Genomic DNA, 22,377 nt, shown 5'->3' on the forward strand with positions numbered 1-22,377 from the left:
ATGAGGGGATTGAGTGCACCCTCAGTAAGTTTGCAGACAACACCAAGTTGGGTGGGAGTGTTGATCTGCTTGAGGGTAGAAAGGCTCTGCAGAGGGATCCGGACAGGCTGGATCGATGGGCTGAGGCCAACTGTATGCGTTTCAACAAGGCCAAGTGCAGAGTCCTACACTTGGGTCACAATAAGCCCATACAGTGCTACAGGCTTGAGGAAGAGTGGCTGGAAAGCTGCCTGGCAGAAAAGGACCTGGAAGTGTTGGCTGACAGCCGGCTGAAGATGAGCCAGCAGTGTGCCCAGGTGGCCAAGAAGGTTAACAGCATCCTGGCAGAAACAGTGTGGCCAGCAAGAGTAGGGAAGTGATTGTACCTTTGCACTCAACACTGGTGAGGCCGCACCTCAAATACCGTGTTCACTTTTGGACCCCTCACTACAAGAAGGACATTGAGGTGCTGGAGCATGTCCAAAGAAGAGCAACGAAGCTGGTGAAGGGTCTGGAGCAAAAGTCTTATGAGGAGCTGGGATTGTTTAGCCTGGAGAAGAGGAGGCTCAAGGTAGACCTTATCACCCTCTACAACTACCTGAAAGGAGGTTGTAGAGAGGTGGGTGCTTGCCTCTCGTCCCAAGTGACAAGTGATAGGACAAGAAGAAATGGCCGCAAGTTGCATCAGGGGAGGTTTAGATTGGGTATTAGGAAAAACAAAGAAAACAAACCTCCACATAAAGACAATAAAGTACAGTTAGATGCTGTGCTGTTGCTTCAGTCATTTCTGATTTCAGTCCTGAAAGGTTAGCCTTCAGAAGTTTAATACATATTTCACTGAATAGTAAAAGAAAATCTCTTTGAAATGAACAGAGTTTGATCAGATTTTCTAAAACTGATTTATATTATCTCTAAGTCACTGAAGCAGCCCATCACTGAGCAATGAAAAAGTAACAATGCCATCATATTATAATCTGGATTGCACTATGGTCTACTAAGGTCCACTAAGCCATTCTCTCAGAACAGTAACACAATTATATCTATATACATATGTATGTATAACACATATGCATATATATATGACTTCCCTGCCATTTGATGTATGGGTGTTTCAGTGTCCATGCTGTAAGAAAGTGGCCAGCAGACGGAAATGCTAACATAGAATCACAGAATCATGGAATCATTTAGGTTGGAAAACACCTTTAAGATCATCGAACATGTCTGTCTCTTTCCACTTTGACTAGTCAAAAAGAGAAATGCCAAGAAAGCCTTTTTCTATTCTTCTGTTCATTATGTACCATGCAGGGTCTGTGAGCAGAGCATGTCCGCAGCAGCCCACAGCTGCAGGGAACACCAGTTCAAAGGCTGGCTGCTCTCTTCATGAGTCCCATGCCTGAGACGGCACAGCTGCCCTCAGCCCCTGCTTGCTCCTGAGGACCGGAAGCATTTATATGTGGGCAGGGGACACTGGTGGGTTAGAATATGCTGGACTGCCCTTCTGTACAAGTAAATTGAGCAAGCCCCTAAGAAGGTCCCAGATAGAAAGTGAATTGAGCTAATTATGGCACTACAGAGGCAGGTGTTCCAATATCCTCTTGAGCCACAGGCAGCTTGCAGCACAGCCAACATCATGGGCTGGCTTTTACAAGTACCACAAAAGCTGCAAGTACCGAAAAAAACCATCTGGCTGGATATTCTGCCAAGTAATACTCCTGTAATAAAAAAATACTTTCCTCTATATGTTTGCGACAATGAGTACTTCAATTCGTTTGTTCTACAGGGAGGAGTTATCTGTCATACAACACATGGTGCAAAATTCTTAACTGTAGATAAAAATAGATAGTAATGCAATGAAAAGGTGAGGTAGATTAAAAACTCCTAGCACCTAACATGAGTTTAAAAGCACTGCTCCTTTTTTTACCTATTACTTCTTATGCTCTTCCCGTGTCGTACAGCCCTAGTAAAAATGAAATTTTCACTAATAATTTAGGATCTTTTAAGTAAAATAGCTGACTTGAGCGAAAATGTAAAGGACATTTGGTTTTGATTTGTTATTCTGCTTCTGCCCAGGAATATGTGTCAGCAGCTACATGAATCACTTTTAATTTCAAGGCCTTGAAATTCACCCTGAGGACTCCTGTCAGAAAGAAAGGATCTTCAGAGTCAAAAAAAGAAAATATTAAAAACACGGAAACATTGTGGCTGTCATCTGGCAACAGCTGTTAGTTGTATTATTAATCGAAAATGAATCAAGAAGAAAAAAATCTTACTAGGTTTTGACAAGCAGCCTAATGCAGTGCTCGGTGAATGCAGTAGATATCCCACAACTAAGGTTTGTGGAGGTTAGAGCATTCCTAAAGTCTTGCCAGGGAGCCTCTACTCCATGGAGGACTAAATGCCTCTGAATTCAGATTAAACCACGTTCAAATGAAAGATATCTGTGGGTCTTTCACCTCTTGTATGTTTAGCTGATCAAGACAAACATAGTCAATTTCAAGAGCAGATAGGTGGTAATGGGTATCTGACATATAAACCAGTGAAAAATTACTGTCCCTGGAGGCTACTCCTACAAGAAACAATAAATTAATTACTCCTCGTATCTTTAAAGAACAATACATCCTGAGAGAAGCACATGGATGGTAAATATGTATCACCTTCTCTTCAAGTGAAGCCAAAAAGTCACAGTCTAATCATCTATGTTTGAATTTTCATTTTTTTTAAGATTTCATCTTGCATCTGCTCTTTGAAAAGAAGCAACTCCAGAAATTATTGTTTCAAAAGTTTTTAAAATTATCAGATGTTGATTTTATGTACATTTGCTTCATTTGTTTCAGCAGTTCAGATTAAAAAAAAATCCACTTGCAAGATCTTTACCATGGAAATACTACCAGGGAAAAAGAAGGTTCTACCTGAAGGTAAGCGGAAAGACAGAATTTACAAGCATCATGAATAACCAAAAGTTATGTCAAGAAACAGTATTTTAAAAACAATTACACAAGCCAAATTCAATCACACTAAACATGTACTTCATATTACATTGCACTCGCTCTTAGTTTCTTGACTTAGTAAGATAACAGCTGAACATGGAGATGGTGTCTCAAAACAAACAAATGTACACGTTGAATATGAAATGAATGTTTTCTGTACTTTAATGTACAACTATGTTAAAATAATTAACAATAGTGTAGTGTAACAGTAGTCTACCACATTCAGAAAAAAATGTATTTTTCCAGTAATTTTTTTCACCTTCTTTCATCTTTTGTGATAGTTTACAGATGAGATTTTTACATTACCAATTTATGTATCTATAAGTAATCATTTGTCATGGCAGCGATTACACAAAATAATTTGCAGATACACCTGATAGCATTTTGTAATGCATTGCATTATATTTATTACCTTAGTATACCTTGCAACTGTTGCTTTACCAGAGCATTCTAAAACTCTTGCAGAACATGCTACACTACACACATTTGAGGACAGAAGCAAAATTTTTTGAGTCATTTCCAAAAAAATTGTATAGTATTTTATGTCAATTTTTTCAGAATCAGAAGATGCAATTGTTGACATACATTGTCAACACCATTAAGAATCCCTCGGCCATAGTATCACACCTGAACCAAATCTAATCTATTTAATAAAACAGAGGCTTATAAAAAATATCCAGAAGGGCCATTATATGTGAGTACAAAGTTCTGCAAAAAACCCAACAGTTTTGTCCGCTTTTCCTAATTTAAAGCAGGGGTTTTTTTTTCTTTTCTTCCAAAGTACAAAGTAAGCTAGATATTTACCATAAAGATGACCACTTTGAAAATGGAGGTTTCCTCTTTACAGCACAGAAGGGTACGGTATTTAAGTAAATGCAAAGAATTAGACAAGTAAACATACTCATATGTCCTTTCTGTGATTCAGTTACTTCTACAGAACATTATGGCTCAGACGATTAAACCATTTCACTGTGATACTAACTTTTTATCAGAACTGATTACAAATGGATTAAAGCCAAGACTTGGGAAATACATTCAAGTGAAAGGACCTGCACTGTGTTACCAGTCCTTGCCATTTCATGTTGAAGACAAAAACCTAGAGAAAATCTCATCATAAGGAGCGATTTCTCAGGAAGAAACAGCCTTAGCTGATAAATTCCTCATGTTATTTTCATCTCCCATTCAAGTAAAGTGAAGCCTAACTCGCACGGTCGCTGGATATACAGGGAATCGTTGCATTTTCTGCCCGAACACTTCTAGATGCAATCTATTGATCTAAAATGTATTTCTTGAAAGAACAGTCTGGGAGAGGGCAAAACCTCATTTAATCTACTCTCTTCCCTTAGGACTGCTCCCATGATATCTGCTTCTGGGACTGCAAGTGCTTTACTAAATTCCAGGAAGGTTTCTACTCTTACACCTTCCTTAATGTTACACATAGAATTGAATTTTTCCTTGCAAACATTGTAAACATGCTCTCAAAATACCATGTAACAGAAATACTGAGCATTTTATGGACCAGCTAAGGAAAAAGGAAGAGGAAGAACAGCATTTTTAGAATATTTTAATATTGTAATCATGACCACAAATACTATAAAAAATTTCATGCTTTAATCCTGAAATGTGTACCACACCAAGAGAAAAACAAGACAAAACTATGTGAAAAGAAAACAAAAGACTTCCTTGGAGACCTAAATTAAAGACTGCAGACTGGGCTGCACTCCTCTGCAACAGGTAGCAAACAGAGCTGCACTCCTCCCTCTTGTAGTGTGACAATTTTCAACAGAGGCTTTATCTGATGTTTAAAATATTGCATAAGGTATGTACTGGCTGGGAATTTGGAAACCTTTTTTTGCCTGAAGGATGGGTTTTGCTCATAGGTTTAAAAATGTGAAGAAAAACATCCATCTTACAGACCTTTGTTGACAACAACACTTGCAACAGTGCCAGGGCACTGCAGGGGCTGGCAGCTCCCTGGGTGGGCGATGGCAGGGCCTGGCAGCCAGGGTCTGTCCCACTCCCAGCAAGCAGCAGGGCAGCCAGGGGGCACTGGGGCAGCCCCAGCCCCAGGCATTGAGCACCCCCCTGGGAACAGGGACCTGGCTTGGTGGGGTCCATGGCCAGGCAGGACAGGGCTGCGGGGAGCTGTAGACCTGCCTTGCTGCGGCATCGCTGGGGCAGGGGCTGGTGGCCCCAGAGGGCTGGCATGGGGTCCTCAGCCATGGGCAGGGTGGGGGGTGCTCCGGGGTGCTGACATAGGGTCCTGAGCAGTGGGCAGGGTGGGGAGTGCCCTGGGGGGCTGACATAGGGTCCTGGTCCCTGAGCAGTGTGGGGGGTCCTGTTAGTGGACTCCAGACCTGACAAGCTGATTAATCTGACCCTCAGAAAAAAAGACCTAAGAAGTTCTACTATCATTCACCAATTAAGTGAAAGAATACATGTCTAAGCAAAGATAAGTAAAAAGAAACTAATAATGAACAGTATCCTCTCCTGGAAGTGAAGTTACAGAGTCTCAGGAAGTATGGTTATAGTCTCTCCTAAATTTTAAATTTACAAATATGCTAGCAAATCATAAAGGCAGTTACAAAGACAAGAGGTAAATATGCTGGTTATTGTGTTTGATCAGAGCCTATATACAGTCTTAAAGACCACTCAAAGCCCACTGTACTGCTTCTGCTGCTGGTCTTGGACTTGTCAAAGTCGGCAAGGGAATGAAAACACACTCTGGGGCAAGTTCAGAAAAGATGGACACCACCTAAGGGAAACCAGAAAACCTTATTGTCCAGCTTTGTGCTCCCCGTTCACACAGTGACATTGTGAAGGCTGCAAAGTCGAATATCGAAGGGAGGACAAATGCTGACATATAGCTGTCAAAGGTCAAATTTCCTGGATAGATCACAGAAATATTAAAGTTAGAAAAGACCTGTAAGATCATCAAGTCCAACCATTAACCCAACACCACAATGCCAGCTAAATTATGTCCTGCAATGCCATGTCCACACGTTCCTTGAACACCTCCAGGGATGGTGACTCCACCACTTCCCTGGACAGCCTGTTCCAGTGTCTCACCACTCTCTCAGTAAAGAAGTTTTTCCTAATATCCAGGCTAAACCTCCCCTGGTGCAACTTGAGGCCATTTCCTCTCTTTCTATCACTTGTCACTTGGGAGAAGAGAGCAACACCCACCTCTCTGCAACCTCCTTTCAGGGAATTGTAGAGAGCGATAAGGTCTCCCCTCAGCCTCCTCTTCTCCAGGCTGAACAACCCCAGTTCCCTCAGCCACTCCTCATAAGACTTGTGCTCCAGACCCCTCACCAGCTTCGTCACCCTTCTCTGGACACGCTCCAGCACCTCAATGACCCTCTTGTAGTGAGGGGCCCAAAACTGAACACAGGATTCGAGGTGCGGCCTCACCAGTGCCAAGTACAGGGGCATGATCACCTCCCTCCTCCTGCTGGCCACACCATTTCTGACACAGGCCAGGATGCCGTTGGCCTTCTTGGCCACCTGGGCACACTGCTGGCTCATATTCAGCTGGCTGTCAATTAACACCTCCAGGTCCTTTTCTGTGGGGCAGCTTTCCAGCCACTCTTCCCCCGGCCTGTAGTGTTGCCTGGGGTTGTTGTGACCAAAGTGCAGGACCCGGCCCTTGGCCTTATTAAACCTCATACAATTTATCACAGGTTTGTTAGTGGTTCCTGAAGGTAGTTTCTTTTTCCCTTACTATTCAGATAAGAACTGAATTATAGAGGTTCCCCAAATGTCATCTTTGTTGTTATATTTTAAAACTGGTGTAAAAATGGTTCATAAATACCTTATGCTTGTTTGTTTTTTCAGTAGATGGCCAATAGATATGGAGCTTATGTTAATTTTATAAAGTTATTGTTCAGTTTTTCTTAGGAGGTATTTCAACTGGAGTTGAATCATTTTTGCTGGACAGTATTTCTTGAGAAACATTGTCTTTAAATATAATCTTTGGAAAAGCATCATCACCATACTAGGTTTGTTGTTCTGTATGGTTTATTACAAGACAAGATGTTATCAGCCATTTTTATTCAGATTGTAACTGAAAATGTATGCATTGTTCTAAAAGATGAAGACTGATGGGAAACCTGATGCATGCATATTTATTGATCTAATGTAGCTTATGCATTAATTATGAGAGTAGCTATGTTTTTAAATCACATGATTTGTGTGCATTATAAAAATCTGTGTTTATATCCAACCAGTAAAGGAAACAGTATACTCAGTCAATTCTATGTGCCTAATTTCCTTTTCACAAGTCTACCACTACTGGTCTTTTCCCTGACTCCAGTGTGAATTGAAAATAATTTCTCAAAATATGAAAGGCAAAAATGTGAACTTACTCAAACTTATTATTAAAGCAATAGCTTTATTAACACAATATGTTTGTAAAAACCTCAGAAAATAGAGACATAAGAAGTTAAGCCACTTAATAAATATATAATCAGTGTGTCTCCAACCATAAGCAAGCATCTTAGCATGACCAAACTGGGAGATAACATAGCTCCTGGAATACTACATCAATATTGCTCCCTCTCATTTTCAATGCCACTGCAAAGTTTCATTACCACCCTTTAAATGCATTTCTGAAATTATTATCCTCAATAATACCAATACCCAAAACAGCTTGTGAAAGGGAAAATTAAATTGGAAAAGGGAATGTGGATCAAGAAGCAGAACTATGTATGAATTAGGGCACGTCTACAAAGTTCAACTTAATGCTTTACTCTATATCTTCACTTGAGTTCCCCAGCCAAAAATTTAAGGGGGAAAAAAAGAAGATTCAATGTCCCAGTAATTCTTTCTTGTACAACTAGAGATGCCAATAGTAGTAACCTATTGTCTAGAAAAATGACACCTGTTAGCACAATTAAAGGCAATAAAGTCACTGCTTAATTCCACAACAATAAAGATTGATCTGTGAAAGTATTGCTAACATATGGACTGGTCCTTAGGGGCAGAGTCTTTAAAGAGTCTAGTGCATTAATCTTCTGAGTCAGTGCCCTGGCTCTCATCCCAGTTGAGCTAAAAATTACAGTAAAGTATTTGTGGCTTTAGGGTGAAATCTTATTCATTCCCTTTCCCTGAAGTTAAACACATTTTATCACACATGCAATTTCCACATTTTGTTTGGATGGAACATTAGTCTTTCTTGTTTAAAACCAAAGAACTTAAAACTAATGGTACATATATCCCTTGTGAAAAGTTCAAAGACACAGAGAGAAACACCCGTTCATAGAAGTAGTCTTATTCCAGAAAAACGGACATCTTACAGAAACTTGCAATGGAATACTATTCTCACACCAAAATCTTTAACGTTTTTAAGAGACACAGCACCACATTTTATACTTTCAGAAAAAAGCAGGCTCTTTACTATCCTCAGTGCATCTGAAAAGATGTGAATGTCTAGAAGTATGGAAAATCAAGCTTAATAAACATTAACATTAGGAACCTTTTCCAATGTCTCATAGAAGGTAAAAAAAAAACATGGCAATGGTGAGCAGATAGCAATTTTACACCTAAGAGAAAGACTGCAATGGATACGGCAACAGAATCCAGACTATATGATCATGTATGTCTCATTGCTTTCACATCAGGACTTTAAATCCGCTTGAACGAATAAACATAGTGCTTCACCAGTGTACTGGTCTTGGCTGCGATAGAGTTAATTTTCTTCACGGTAGCTACTATGGGGCTATGTTCTGGATTTATGACCAAAAGAGTGTTGATAACACAGGGATGTTTTAGCCTTGCTGAGCGGTGCTACACAGCACCAAGGCCTTTTCTGCTTCTCAAGCTGCCCCACCAGTAAGTAGGCTGGTGGTGTGTGCTGGTTTTGGCTGGGATAGTTAAGTTTCTTCACAGTAGTTAGCATAGGGCTGTGTTTTGGATTTGTGCTGGGAACAGTGTTGATAACACAGGGATGTTTTAGTTATTGCTGAGGGGTACTTACACAGAGTCAAGGCCTTTTCTGCTTCTCGCACCACCCCACCAGCGAGTAGGTTGGGGGTGCACAAGAAGTTGGGAGTGGACACAGCTGGGGCAGCTGACCCCAGCTGACCAAAGGGACATCTCACATCATCTGACATCACACTCAGCAATAAAAGGTGGGGGAAGAAGGAGGAAGGGGAGGGCATTCGGAGTTACAGCACTTGTCTTCCCGAGCAGCCATTACACGTGATAGAGCCCTGCTGTCCTGGAGATGGTTGAACACCTGCCTGCTGATGGGAAGCAGTGAATGAATTCCTTCTATTGCTTTGCTTGCACACACAGCTTTTGCTTTCCCTATTAAACTGTCACTTTTATCCTTCCCATTCTCTCACCCATACTACTGTGGGGAGAGGAGCGAGCAGCTGTGTGGAGCTTAGCTACCTACTGGGATTAGCCCAAAAGAACCAGGAATTATGTTGTAAGTGTAAAAATGTATCTGTGTATTTACAAATGAAAGGTTAAAAAAAAAAAAAAAGGTGTCTACCAACAAGGAATGCAGTTACCTTATTGGAGTGGTCCTGGTTAGGAAGCCAAGATGATAATATGATCTGGGAACTTGCCGATTGTCAGCTAGCGGTTACAGAAGCCTATGCCAATTTTTTGTTATTTGTTTTTGGAGGATAACTTGTGGCTGGACAGCACAGATTGTCCTTAGTATTTGTTCACAACACCAGATGATGAAAGAACAACAAACACAGAAACAAACAAGAGCAGAACAACCAAGGAATACTTTCTTCTCTGTTTCTGAAATCAATCTCCAATATGTATGGTCCATCTCATAGGAGAGGGAAAGCAAAGTTAGAACATCAGGCAATCTTTTTGCCCTTGCTTTTCTGCTTCTTATGCCTGTCCTTTTTAACTATATGATTGATGCTGGAAGAGATAGTGGTGTTAGGTAACCAGCAAAGAAAGTACAGTGCCAGAACACTGGTCCTAAAGAGTGATTGATCCACTTTCTGGTCCTCAAAGTCCTGTTCTAGCAGGCAGACCACAAATTCTTCTGGGGCTGGATGGCAAAAATTGCATCAGGATATACAGGTAAGAGGATGGCCCAGCAAATATCAGTCACCATAAGAAACACTGCACTTGGTTGTAGAGACCTTTGCTCAGAAGCAGTGCTGTTGCTTTGGTATTACCCTTATTACACCTCTTCAGCACACCGTTTTGCCCCTCCTCTTTGGACACTTTTGATTAGCAAGGACTCTTCTGTGCAGTTTCCATGCTAGTGGAAAACAAGGCCTAAGCAACAAGGTTTCAGTTGTACCAATGCCTTCATAAAATCTTCAACTGTACCAAAACAGAGCCCTTAGAAAACTAAAAGAAACAGTGGATTGTTCAGCTGTTCATATCTCTGTGCCCGTTCATCTGATGGCCTAAGTTATCCTTTGAATAACTCCAGGGAACACTGTAAGAGTATATAAATATTTTAACACACAAGAAAACTGTGAGAACTGAGTCCATTGTTCAGAGTTTATCTTAGAAATGTGAAAACTGTAGGTGTAGAAAATGCAATATTTACTTAAAATTCAAAGCAAAGGACATTACAATATTTACATTGCTGTTTGCTGAGAGCTGGCAGATGACACTCTCAAACAAGTGTTCGTGTCAATATTTTTAGATGGAGCACATATTTCTGTTCCTTCAGGAATGAGGGAGTGCATTGTACAGTACCTGGTAGAATTAGAAGAATGAGATAAGACTCTTTCAAATTTTGAGTTTGAATTTCTACTGATTCTCTCGACAACAAATTGTAGACTTTGGCAATGATATATGCTAGAGATGTAATTTCTATTACAACATTTCAGAAATTCCTTGAGGGAAAATAAACTCATGAAAACCTGAATATAGAATACAGTTCTTAAAACTTCAAGATAAAATTACAGTACCCATGCACAAAACAAATTTATTTTGAACCTACACACCATTAGCAAGATGTATCACTAATAAAAATAACTCAACTTTCAGACTGATTCTTCACATCTTGATACTAAGTAGAAACCAATCACATACAATTAAGTTGGAGTTCTTAATAATACCTGTAAATAAGTCGTCTGCAACGCAAGAACAAGTGAGACTTTGAAGGTTCATCATAGATATTTCCTTACCTACCTCAAACAGAATGTGTCATTAGCAAAATTTTATGATTAATACAATTGCCCTTACTGTTTTTAATACGGTGTAATTATTGAGCAAAAACAGTTTAAGAGCCCATGTGTAAAAACTGTGATAGAGGAGGTTAAGTTTACTTTAAGACACCTACAGGAACCTAGGCATCAGATGTGGTGTCTTAGTTGTGGAGTTAGGGGGACATCATAAAGTATTGCTTTAGAGTAGAAGCATTCAATTTATGTAAGATACTTCTATAGCCCCGTAAGGTCATTAAAAAGATATTGGAGCCTCTCAGCATGAAGCAAAGAGATAGTTAAACACCGGACTCTCCAGTTTCAGTTAGCACTCTAACATGAACCAACCTGCATATCAGCAGGGGATCATTAACCCCTGTAAACATGCTTATTTTAAACAGATGTCACTAAGAAAGATATTTCAACTAAAAAAAGTAATTCTTGATATCAAAAATAAGGATGTTCACTCAAGTAAGTGGCAGAATTTGATTTCTGAAATTATTTTACTAAGTGGTATTATTTCCTATGTATGGCAGAGACACAGGGTCATGAAACGTCTTAGCATTACTCCAGTTAGCACAGTAGATTCTTATCTGGGATACCATGACAGAGTGCTCTACTAAAGCATGCAAAGGGTGCTCTTCCTGTTTGTACTGGAAAGTCTATGCAATTCCTCTTTATACCAATTTAAGATATTTTCTCAAAAATAAGGAAATTAGGTAGACCTTAATCCATTAAATCCATAATTATTACCTCAGTATTAAAAGAATTTAATTTTAACAAACTTCATTAATTAACAATGGGGGTTTTTAAGCATTAGTATTTATTTAGCAGTATCAAATCTGTGAATAACTTCATAAACAATCAATATTTTTTTTCTTGTTTCCCAGAGGAATACACATGCAACCTTAAAATTTCACTCTACATATTATAATGCCACAAAATCTGCCATTCCCATATGAACTATGGTCAAGAACTTCTAGAAAAGGATAAGAATAATAGTTACAGATGAGGACAAAAGTCTTGAACTTCAGGGATTGCTCATTTGGTGTTCGTGAGGCACATCTCTGTATTTGGAAACATCTATTCAGCCATTGACTATGTTTATTATTTGTACTGTGCTCTCAGTCAGGAACCAAACTAGATAAGTAGTGAATAGGTCATTTCTTATAGGGATGCTTGAAGCCATTGTTCGTATTATTGTGACGGCAGAAAGCAGAGAGAGGTTGACACTCTCCTCACACTTCATAATTAGTCTGTACTAATTTGCAGTGACGTTCTTTCGTAGATAGGCATACATATTTCTTTACTATTTAATATCTTCAAGTAAAAAAAACCCAAACAAGCTGATACATGATTAAGAACTTTGTAACACTACTGCTGTAACAGCAGATCATTATAAATACAAATACATAATCTTTTTTCACAGTCATTCAATTCAATGATAAATGTGTTTCTCTCCCACCCCACCAATGTCTACATTTCAATTCAAAACTGCAATGAATGAGGCTTATATCTCTTATTTCATCACAGTTACAACCAGAACTACTGATTTGAAAGGACAAATGCCTCACAGATTAATTCACTCTTTATGTTCTGTTCAGAAAAACCAATGCATCTGGGAAGAGTTCTGTGTAGCTAACAACCTACAGATATGTGTTTACTATGTGAGCAGTAGAATTGGACTTCGGGTTTCACTTTCATTCCTGAAGCATGTGGCAACTGCAAGTGGACTGCTATAGCTGTTAGAAAAAAACCCCACAGTCTAATTTGAAGTTTCCCCAGGAAAAAATGAGCTTCTGGGGTTGGGTTAGCAGTCAAGTGTTGACTGTTGCTGTCTGATGAGCCATACTTGACATGAGCAAAGAACAAGCAGGGACAGATCCTACGTCAAGTCCATGGATCAGAAGACCTCACGTTTTGGGAAGGGTGGGGTATTAAATTTGTAATTCAAACTCCCAGGAAAAGTTTTCATGTGTTTTTGGGCATTTCAAAAGATGTTCAGAGTTCTACAGGGAAAGGGAACCATATTAAAATATGAAGTATATTAATAAATTATTTGCTCTACTCTTCACTGATAACTTTTTATTTTATTTTATTTTTACAGCGAGGTTAATGCTACTCTAAAAGGATAAGTGGCTCATGTTTTCTGGGGTTACCTGAATATTTTGATTTAAAAAATCATATAATCCTAGACACATAATCTTTGCAAATACACCTAGGATCTAGACATTGACTCCTTCTCTCTCTTTCATCAGCATTATTAATACATACTTATTTATAAAAATTCAGCAGAATATTTTGCTGCAATTGGGGAGGAAAGCAAACAGGAACCAACACAGGCTATCACAGCTAATTACTAATTACATAGCTAATTACTTTTACATCCCACTGCTGATTACTAAAGGTAATTAATTGACACAAATAGAAAACACTTCCTAGAAAGCCATTCAGATTCAAAGGATTTTGAAAATCTTACACTTCATGTTATGCACAGACAGTAGTTCTGACATTCACAGTCGTAACAACATAGTTGCAGCAAATTTCTACACACAGTTTACAATTCTTCCTTCCCAGGGGAAAAAAAACCCAAAGCAAAACACAGGCTCTAAAACCAATCACGTGAAAAACTAAAGATTGTTAGGAGTTGCCAAATATGGTAGCCTGATGGCAGTGAGGTTGCTGCAGCTCCCTGTTTTTAATCTGTGATTTAGAAGCAGTAGTGAGGCTAAGTGTGTGTTCCCAAGAGGCACACACACAGATGCAACACATACACGCAGCGGGTGACACACAGATAGAAACACTCAGCACTCAAACACAAATGGCACAAACGGCCTCATCCTCCTCCGGCTAACAAGGCGGCAGGCCGGTTTAGTTGGAAATACACACATATACTCAACATGGATCCCTCCTGTAACTTGCCTTAGACACTCAGTCTACCCAGCAGCTGGCACTTGGATCTTCATTCTCCCCATTTGCTGGCATCTGGACGTACAAGTCCGAGGCCTGCAGCTCCCCTCCAGCTGCTGGTACAGATGCCCTTTTAATCCTGGACACGCTCACACAACCGCACCCACCCCAGCACACTATGGATCCCCCAGTAATGGGCCTTAGACACTAAGCGTATTCAGTAACTGGCCCTGGACCCTCTGGCCTCCCAGTTACGTTGCATGCTCACTGACACCCCCACATATACATTATGGGCTCTCAGTAGCTGGCTTTGATACCTAGGCTATCCAGGAGCTGGCTCCTGGCTCCCTGGTCTCCCCCTGCCTCATGCACAGAGACACACAGATGCAAACAGGCCTCTCAGTCAACCCACAGACCATACCGTCACTGCCATAGTCAGTCTGGACCTCTGGGCCTCTACAACAGCAGACTTGTGAGCCCTCTGTTCTCTCCAGTATCTGGCCCAGACTGGCCATGTGGATACCTGGCATCCAAGCCACTCATCAGGCTGGCTGGCTACTCCAGCCTGATACTCAGTAGTGATCCCCCACTGACATTCACACCCATGCAATATGCACTTACTCTGTACTCTCCAGTTTGTTGGCACCACAGACACACGGGACTGTCTGACCCATGGTCCAGGTCCAGTTGCTAGCACTCCAGACAGATATACATACAGACAGAGAGTCCCTTTACTCAGGCAAATAGTTAGAAGAGGAGCGTAAGAAAACACATGACAGACTGTGCTGATCAAGCACAGGGCACGACAAGATAGTGGTACTGAGCAAAAGCCTGTTTACACAGGACTGGCCCCTTTTATCCCCTTATCCCTCTATTTTCCCTTGCTTTTTCCTCCCTAATCCATCTCAATCCCTCCCTTTCCCTGCCTGTGGTTCTTCCTCTAAACATCCCAGAATAAATCTAGTATAATACCGTAATGCTCTTCCCTGCATCCCATATTGTGTCCCATAACCCTGTAGGCAGTAGCTCCCTCAGCCTGAAGGGTGATCAGGACAGCATCTCCTGATGAATCCTTATGATGGGTTTCAGCCCCGGCTCATGGGGCTGAGGCTGTCCTGGGACAGCCCTGGGACGAGCCCAGGCTCGAGTCTCTAATTAAGGGCAGGGGGGTTACTCTCCCAGTGCTCCACCTCTGCACTCCTTTGGGTGTGTAGAGATGGGATTTTTATCAGATAAGCTAACAAAGATGTTCTTCTGATGAGAACACAGCTTTTTTCACTTCGAAGTTTGTAATTCGGTGCTGGCCCACTATTACATTTCAGATGTATGACTTCTAAAATCCTATTTAAACTATTCTAAACTAAGCTCCTAAAAATCCATAATTGTAAAGTCTTCAGATAGTAAGTTCTTTAAAATCAAGTTTAGGCAGCACTAAGCTAGAAGCAGAAGACTTCTTAAGATGAGTACTCACACTAGAGCTATGAACAGCTTGATGTCTGCATCTGATAGCTCCAAGAAGCTTTACTGATAGCCATAAAAGAACCTTGGGCTTCACAAATGTTACATTCAGTCATGGATGTTGGGACCTTTCTCTGCCTTTTTCCCTGTTTCAGCCCTTCTACCTCTTTTTTGTAAAGGAAGTTTATGCATGTCACGGTAAATTCGGAAAACTTCCAGATAAAATATACTAAGATGGAATGGAACAATTCAAGCCTTAGGAAAAATAGGTCACAGAAATGTTTGCAAATTCAGAAGAGTGATGGTTTTAGAAAATTAATGTCTTAAACCCCAGAAATTCAAAGTGAAATTTCATAGTGAAACACTCTATTCTTCAAGACTTTCCCATCATTTCCAATATTCTAGTTCTTCCCATTATATCATGCCAAATTAAATTAACTGCTATTCTGGAATTATAAAAAGACGACTTACCAAATCAGAAAGCCTTCTCCATTTTTTTTCATTGTTTCCCTGTCTACTTACCTCATAAGGTATTTATTCTTTTGCCATTTTAATAGAATAAGGTATCAGAAACACTTTCATATTCTGTACACATATTAAAACCAGCTTAAATTCATAAAGTGTTATTAAATCCCTGTCAAAGCCTAAGGCTTGGGAAGTGAAAATACACTCCCATCTACTTTCTTTATAACACAGAAACAGTGATATAACAATACTGTTTTCTTTTGTGATACAGACCTGATACTGAGAACATCCATTATGATTCTTCACTGACTGAACAACAGATCCAGATTACAAGTTCCACACCATTATCAAAATAAAACATAGGCATTTGCCTCAGAGTGACAAAACAGGAGCAGAAATGTAGAGCAGCATTGTATTTCTAAGTAAAACAATGGCAGAGAGAGCTTGAGCACTCTGTCACTGATTTCCCATACCTCTTAGCTGTTAACATGTGCCTCAGAGTGGTTTTAGTCTGTGCCAGCTAGTACTCTGCCAGACTGTACTCACACATGGTGTGTGCCAGCAGTCATTCCAAAACACAGTACGTATGAACAGGCCCTGCATCAGGTTTGCCTCCCAGCACCTTATATAGTCCTCCAACATGATCCTGTCAGGCTTTGCACTCTTAGGCCGTTCCAACATAAGTTCACAAATTTATAGAATAATTTAGGTTGAGAGACCTCTGGGGGTCATCGAGTCCAGCCTCCTACTCAAAGGAGACCTAACCTGAAAGCTAGCTGAGATGGCACAGATAAACTTCTCTTGGTAATGAAGCAAGCTTATACCTCCAAGTTCCACAGAGATTAACGTACACAAGCAGAGACACTAAAATGTAAAAACATTACAAGGAAAACTCTTTACACTACACTTACTTCACTTCAGCACATTTTAAAAATCATTATTCTTCCCTACAGTTAGGTGTAAGGATCACTATATTTCATTGTTTCCCCTCAGTATTAAAGCTTTGATATAGATAGGGAAAAACAGTTACAAAATTCAGATGAAGAAAGTACTTTCTTAAATCTTATTTCCTCATTATTAAGGATTATAAATGCACACTAAAAATATACCCTCATATTAATATTTAAGATAACGTTCTTCAGAAAATCCAGAACTAGTAACAAACCCCATCCCCAAAAGAGATTTCTCTCTTTAAAGAAACCAATTTGGATTCATTATACATAACTTAGCCTTTGTGGAAAAAAGGAGAGGGTGATGCATAGAGTTTAAGCATAAATAATTCAGCTCATTCTAGTTCTTGAATCATAGAATACATTTTCAGTGAAATGGCAATACTGCAGTTTTATAAATACAGAATTATATTAATTTATTATGGTATATGTGTTGAAGCACACATTCAATAATCCTCCCAAGCCTATCCTTCAAGCAAAACAAAGCATTTAAAATCATAATGTATTAGGCAAACTTGAGTCACTTCCTAAACAGAAGCTTGAAAAGATGAAAAAGTGCTCTTCCAGTTTGGCTGAATGGCTCACGACATGGCATAATGCAGAATTAATTCTGTACACGATAGGCTCATTTTAGTACTCAGCGAAACATAGCAACTCCTAAATTTCATAGTGTTAAAGCAAGAAGTAGGGTATAATAGGAATTAAAAAAAAAAAAATCCCACCCACCTGCATTTTATACATTAGATTTCATCTACCGGACTTGGTTAACTGCAACATATTAGCCAAATCACACTGACAGAAATACAAAATACCCACCTGTTTTGGGGTCAACAGAGAAATATGGCTGCCCCTGAAGAATACTGTACACTACTCTGGCGCTGTTTCCATATGTAGGGTCATCTGCATCTGTGGCTGTCACCTGTAGAACAGACGTACCTGTATATACAGGAAAATGAAAGTTAGTTGACAATAAATGTAATTTTCAGACAAATATAAATATTTTTAGATGTATTTTTGAAACCTCTACAGTCCTCACATTTTACAATTGAGAGATTAATAAAATTTTCTCTATATGTTATTATCCTGTCACACTTTTAAGGAAAACTATTTATACTCATTTGAAAAAAACTTTTTCTCTCTCTCTCTATATATGCATCTTAATTACATATATATAAACATAAATAGTTACTACATAGCATGCATATTTATACATGTTCACACATATAGATCCCAAACTTGGATATTGCTTAGACTTCTGAACAGCTTTTATTTATGGACTTCAGGAGTATCTTCAACCACAATACAAATTAATGTTGAAGTGCATATTTAAAATAATTTTCATAAATGCCCCCAAATCAATAAAAGATAATAAGGGAATAAAAAAAATCTAGCTATCAGAAGGCATCAAAGATCTGAAAATGAAATAACTACTAGAACCTTGTTGGAATTCCAATGATGGATCCAAATTAGAAAGATAAGGAGTGCAAAAGAGAAATATTTATAAGCTGTTAATAAATACCATTAGAAAAATAAAATCACAGTTTCTAGCATGTCACCAAGTAGGATAACTTACAAGTAACACTTTGTAGAAAATAAAGTGTGTAAGTACTGCGCAGATAGAACAGAGGCAAGTGTTTTTACATTTTACTGTATTTTTCAAGACATTTAATGATGAAACTTTTTTTCTATCACTGCCCAACACTTCACATAAGAAATCAGTAAATGAAAAATTAGCAAGTTAATAAAGGTTCAGTCCTCATCCCACTTGTTTATCCTTCTACAGACACTGCTTTCTAAAGACTCCTTTGGCCCAGTGTTAAAATACAGGAATAATAGTAACAGAACAGGCTGCTCTCATGTCATTCTGCGTCTGAAAATGGCTTCTCAGTTAAATTAACCACTGAGGCATCACCTCCACTGTGAGGTGTTCAATTTCACATCTTAGTTGTGAGGAGAAGCATGCTTTTGAATTGAATCCCTTGATCTCCCCCACTTGTCGTACTTTGATTTGCCTCATGGAACAGAGTACGCTAACTAAATTCCTTCAGATGAAACTAAACCAGAAGATGTGCTTTAGCAGTACATCTGATTTATTCTGACTGCTAATGGGCATTTAGTCTCAGAGACCAGACAAGAGCTAGTCTGAAATAAGACTTCCCAAAAACATATGGTGTTGACATCGGATCCTCAGTTCCAACTCTTTAACTTCATAGATCAGTTTTCATTGCACAGAACTGTTTGATAATGTGCACACCCTCAGTGTACACTGGGAATAGAAATACCTAAAATCATGGAGTCTCACTTCAAGTACAGCAAAGCAAGCATGCAAATCTTCACAGATTTGGATTCTTCATTGTTTGAGAAACTATTAATTCATTTGTGTCACACTGACTTGGACAACAAAAGTTGCTTTTTGTATCTCTACTGGAGATGTAGTAAAAGGTACAGCAAACGTGTCTGCATACTTAAATATAGCGTCTTCTGGTCTCTGAATAGCCCAAACGCATACAGTCTCATAGATAAATATATACACACAGCAGGTACAAGGATACCTTGATGAATATGAAGTTGAACATTGTAATAAAATCAAGCTGGAGCTAGTAGTCTGTTCACAGTTATTCAGGAGTTAATGGTAAAACTGACTAAATTACTGTATTTGGGTTTACGTGACAAGGTAAACAAACATGAATTAATGTTAGTGTAATTTTCTTAAAATGTTCTAGGAATCTATTCAGTCATATTTATTTGCTATCTAAACTTAGAATAAGAGTTTCTGCAAAACCAGGTCACTTCAAAGAACAAAAAATGCATTTTTTCCCCAATTCTATAGCTTATCTAAGTACTGCAATGATACCTTTCTGTAGCCCAGTTTGGCAATAATTTCTAACTTGAGGTGGAAAAGCTGTCAACTTTCTGTCTTCTAGTTAAGCTTTTTGTACTCAAGGGTGAAGACCTGTCCACATTAATTTGTTGTTTTACCTTTATTCATGGCTTCATTATTTTATGTTGGAATCTTGTGGAATCATTAAAGATTAATAGGTTACTGATACACAATGATTTTTTTTTTTAATTGCATACAACAAAAACATACCCATCCAATAGGTATAGTCAGTCATCTACCAGAATTTGCTACCCAGAGCGCTGGGCAACTTCTGTACCTTTTTATCTATAGATTTTCTTGCTACCAGGAAAACAGTTACTAAGAGTTGCCTACTCATCTCACAGGTTGAGTTCCCATTTGCACTTTTTCCCAGAGTTCTAGAACATCAAGGTAGGTTTTGGAATGGATGAACAGATTTTGGCTATTTCAGAAGAAGAAAATACCAGAAATACTAAGATTTCATGGTTCTCTCATTCTTCAGAGACTTTCTTCTCATGTCTCCTTATTTTAAAAGGTAGGGGATAGAATCTGAGTGCTTGTACTGCTCATTGATGTGGCACAAAGAAACAAGGCTAGTGAAAGGCAATATCTCACATAAGCAGCTAACAGGTCATTTTAGCATGAATGGAATACTATTATACCTTAAAATCCACCACAGTCATTTTCTACTACATGTGTATCTCTCTCCTAAGAAAAACCTGGTAACAGTCATTTGGTATTGAATAGTATTGAATAGTGGCAAAGTGTTTCCTTTCCACCTGAAAGAACACTTAGAATCACAAGTTTTAACTCAACCCCACACCCCACCTCTCAAACCCTCATTCAGTGCAATGTAGCTCATCAGAGGCTTAAATTTTTCACTTTATTACAAAAGCACACTCAGCATCTTGTAAGATATACCTATAGTGGCCTTTTGCCTAACTCTTGCCTGATCTGCTGAGCAAAGAGGAAAAGCAGCTTGTGAAAGCTGTGGGTTAGAATGCCTTGCGAGAGAAAAGGTAAAGAGGGCACCTTTACCTTCCAATTACTCCTTTCAAAGTTAGAATCGTTGAGCTCATCAACATGACAGACAAATCAGGATTCCAAATGTATCTGTACCATTCAGATGCAGCATCAGTTTTTGCTGTTGAGCTACTGTATAATAAAGGATTTAGATGGAAAAGTATACAGTACAGCTGCCTTGCTATTTTTAATGTTAACAATTCTGAAGAAAATTCTCTAATACAAAAAATAAGGATCTAATTTCCCTGGAGACCTCAGAACAGATATGAACATCGGACCCAGAGGCATACCTTCCATACTTTCTTCACTAACCTACTGTGAAAGTGCCTGTCAAGAACAACTCAAAATTTTGCTATGAAAGCATTTTGACACTCCACTTAGGCAGTAAAAAAGACTTTTTTCGCTTAAGTGGAGGGTCTTCTTATTCAGAGTACAACTACCATTCCACATAATTTACCACTACAGTTTAGAGATTACAAATTGGGGATTCTGTTTTCTTAGCTAATGCTTTATACAGAGCTGTAAAATATGTCTCTATGCTCTGAACACCACTCTGTAAGCTTTGCCTTTTTTCTGTTATCAAAAATAAAGACAATTTCATTTGGGAAATCAAATTGTAGCTTTATCTCAAAATATCTTCTTTTGTTTTTATCTTTCTTTAAATATGTTTACAATAAATATTTTGTAAAGTTATATATCAAAGAAAAGCTGAAGGGAAATACTTCAATCTGTCTCTCTAAAGACAATTTTTTAATGTTTAATGAGGCAGTTCAATAAAACATGTCTGTTGAGAATGCAAATCTGTATGCATGACTCTCCATAGTTTGCTGCCCTGTTAAAATCTCAAATGGATCAATATTGAACAAAAAGTAAAAGAAGTGAAAAAAAGGTGAGGTTTAATGAACACAGGGTTTTCCTGCCTAACTAAACTAATTCTTACAATTGTTTTAAAACACTAACAAGTCAACACAACATGTTTTAGTTTCATTCTACATTAGAAAACAGTGATTCATTGGATTCATTAGAAAACAGGAAATGAACACTTCGAGTCCAGTGACTATATTACTGATCCAAGTCCTCACTGTAGAAAATCTCAATATTTTTTTGCCAGCTATCTTCACTAGAAGATAAAAATCAAACAACACAGGAAGATAAACAGACATTTCTCATACAAATCATATTTATGAACACCATGAATACTGTCTTCCAGATTATCTGAAATTATGACTGTCTCACATTATAATACCTTGGAAAGAAGTTCAGTAAAGTCCAGTGCGTCTATTGATTTCCTAAGTAGAATTTACTGGGAATACTCTTCTTATGCATGACCTCAACACTAGAAAATTTAATATACAATATTTCACTCATTTTGAAGCTATCTGAAAATGAGCAGATATGGAAGGCTTTTACTGATTGAAAAATGTTTTATTTCCTTTTACATTTAGATAATGATGATTCTTTCATAAACCTTAAAACAGAGCATAGTTCTGGCTCTTAATGAGACTGAGTTTTTTACACTGCAGAAGAAATCATTTCAGATATAAACCTTGGTTCTTGAGCCAACTTTTATGAAAAAGGTTCAATGAAGGCAAGAAATACATGTTTTC

The 22,377-nt window shown here is 38.7% G+C and overlaps 1 protein-coding gene across 2 annotated transcripts in view; it reads right to left on the reverse strand.

Annotated features, from left to right (window-relative positions):
- Nucleotides 1-22,377, reverse strand: part of CDH18 (cadherin 18) — a 175,830-nt gene that overhangs the window by 108,975 nt on the left and 44,478 nt on the right. For both annotated transcript variants that reach the window (XM_059815672.1, XM_059815671.1), the window contains exon 3: nt 17,704-17,823. In XM_059815672.1, coding sequence (XP_059671655.1) covers nt 17,704-17,823 — 120 coding nt within the window. The remainder of the gene's footprint in view (nt 1-17,703; nt 17,824-22,377) is intronic.

The sequence above is a fragment of the Gavia stellata genome, chromosome 3 (assembly GCF_030936135.1).
Source record: "Gavia stellata isolate bGavSte3 chromosome 3, bGavSte3.hap2, whole genome shotgun sequence".
NCBI classification, from domain to species: Eukaryota; Metazoa; Chordata; class Aves; order Gaviiformes; family Gaviidae; genus Gavia; species Gavia stellata.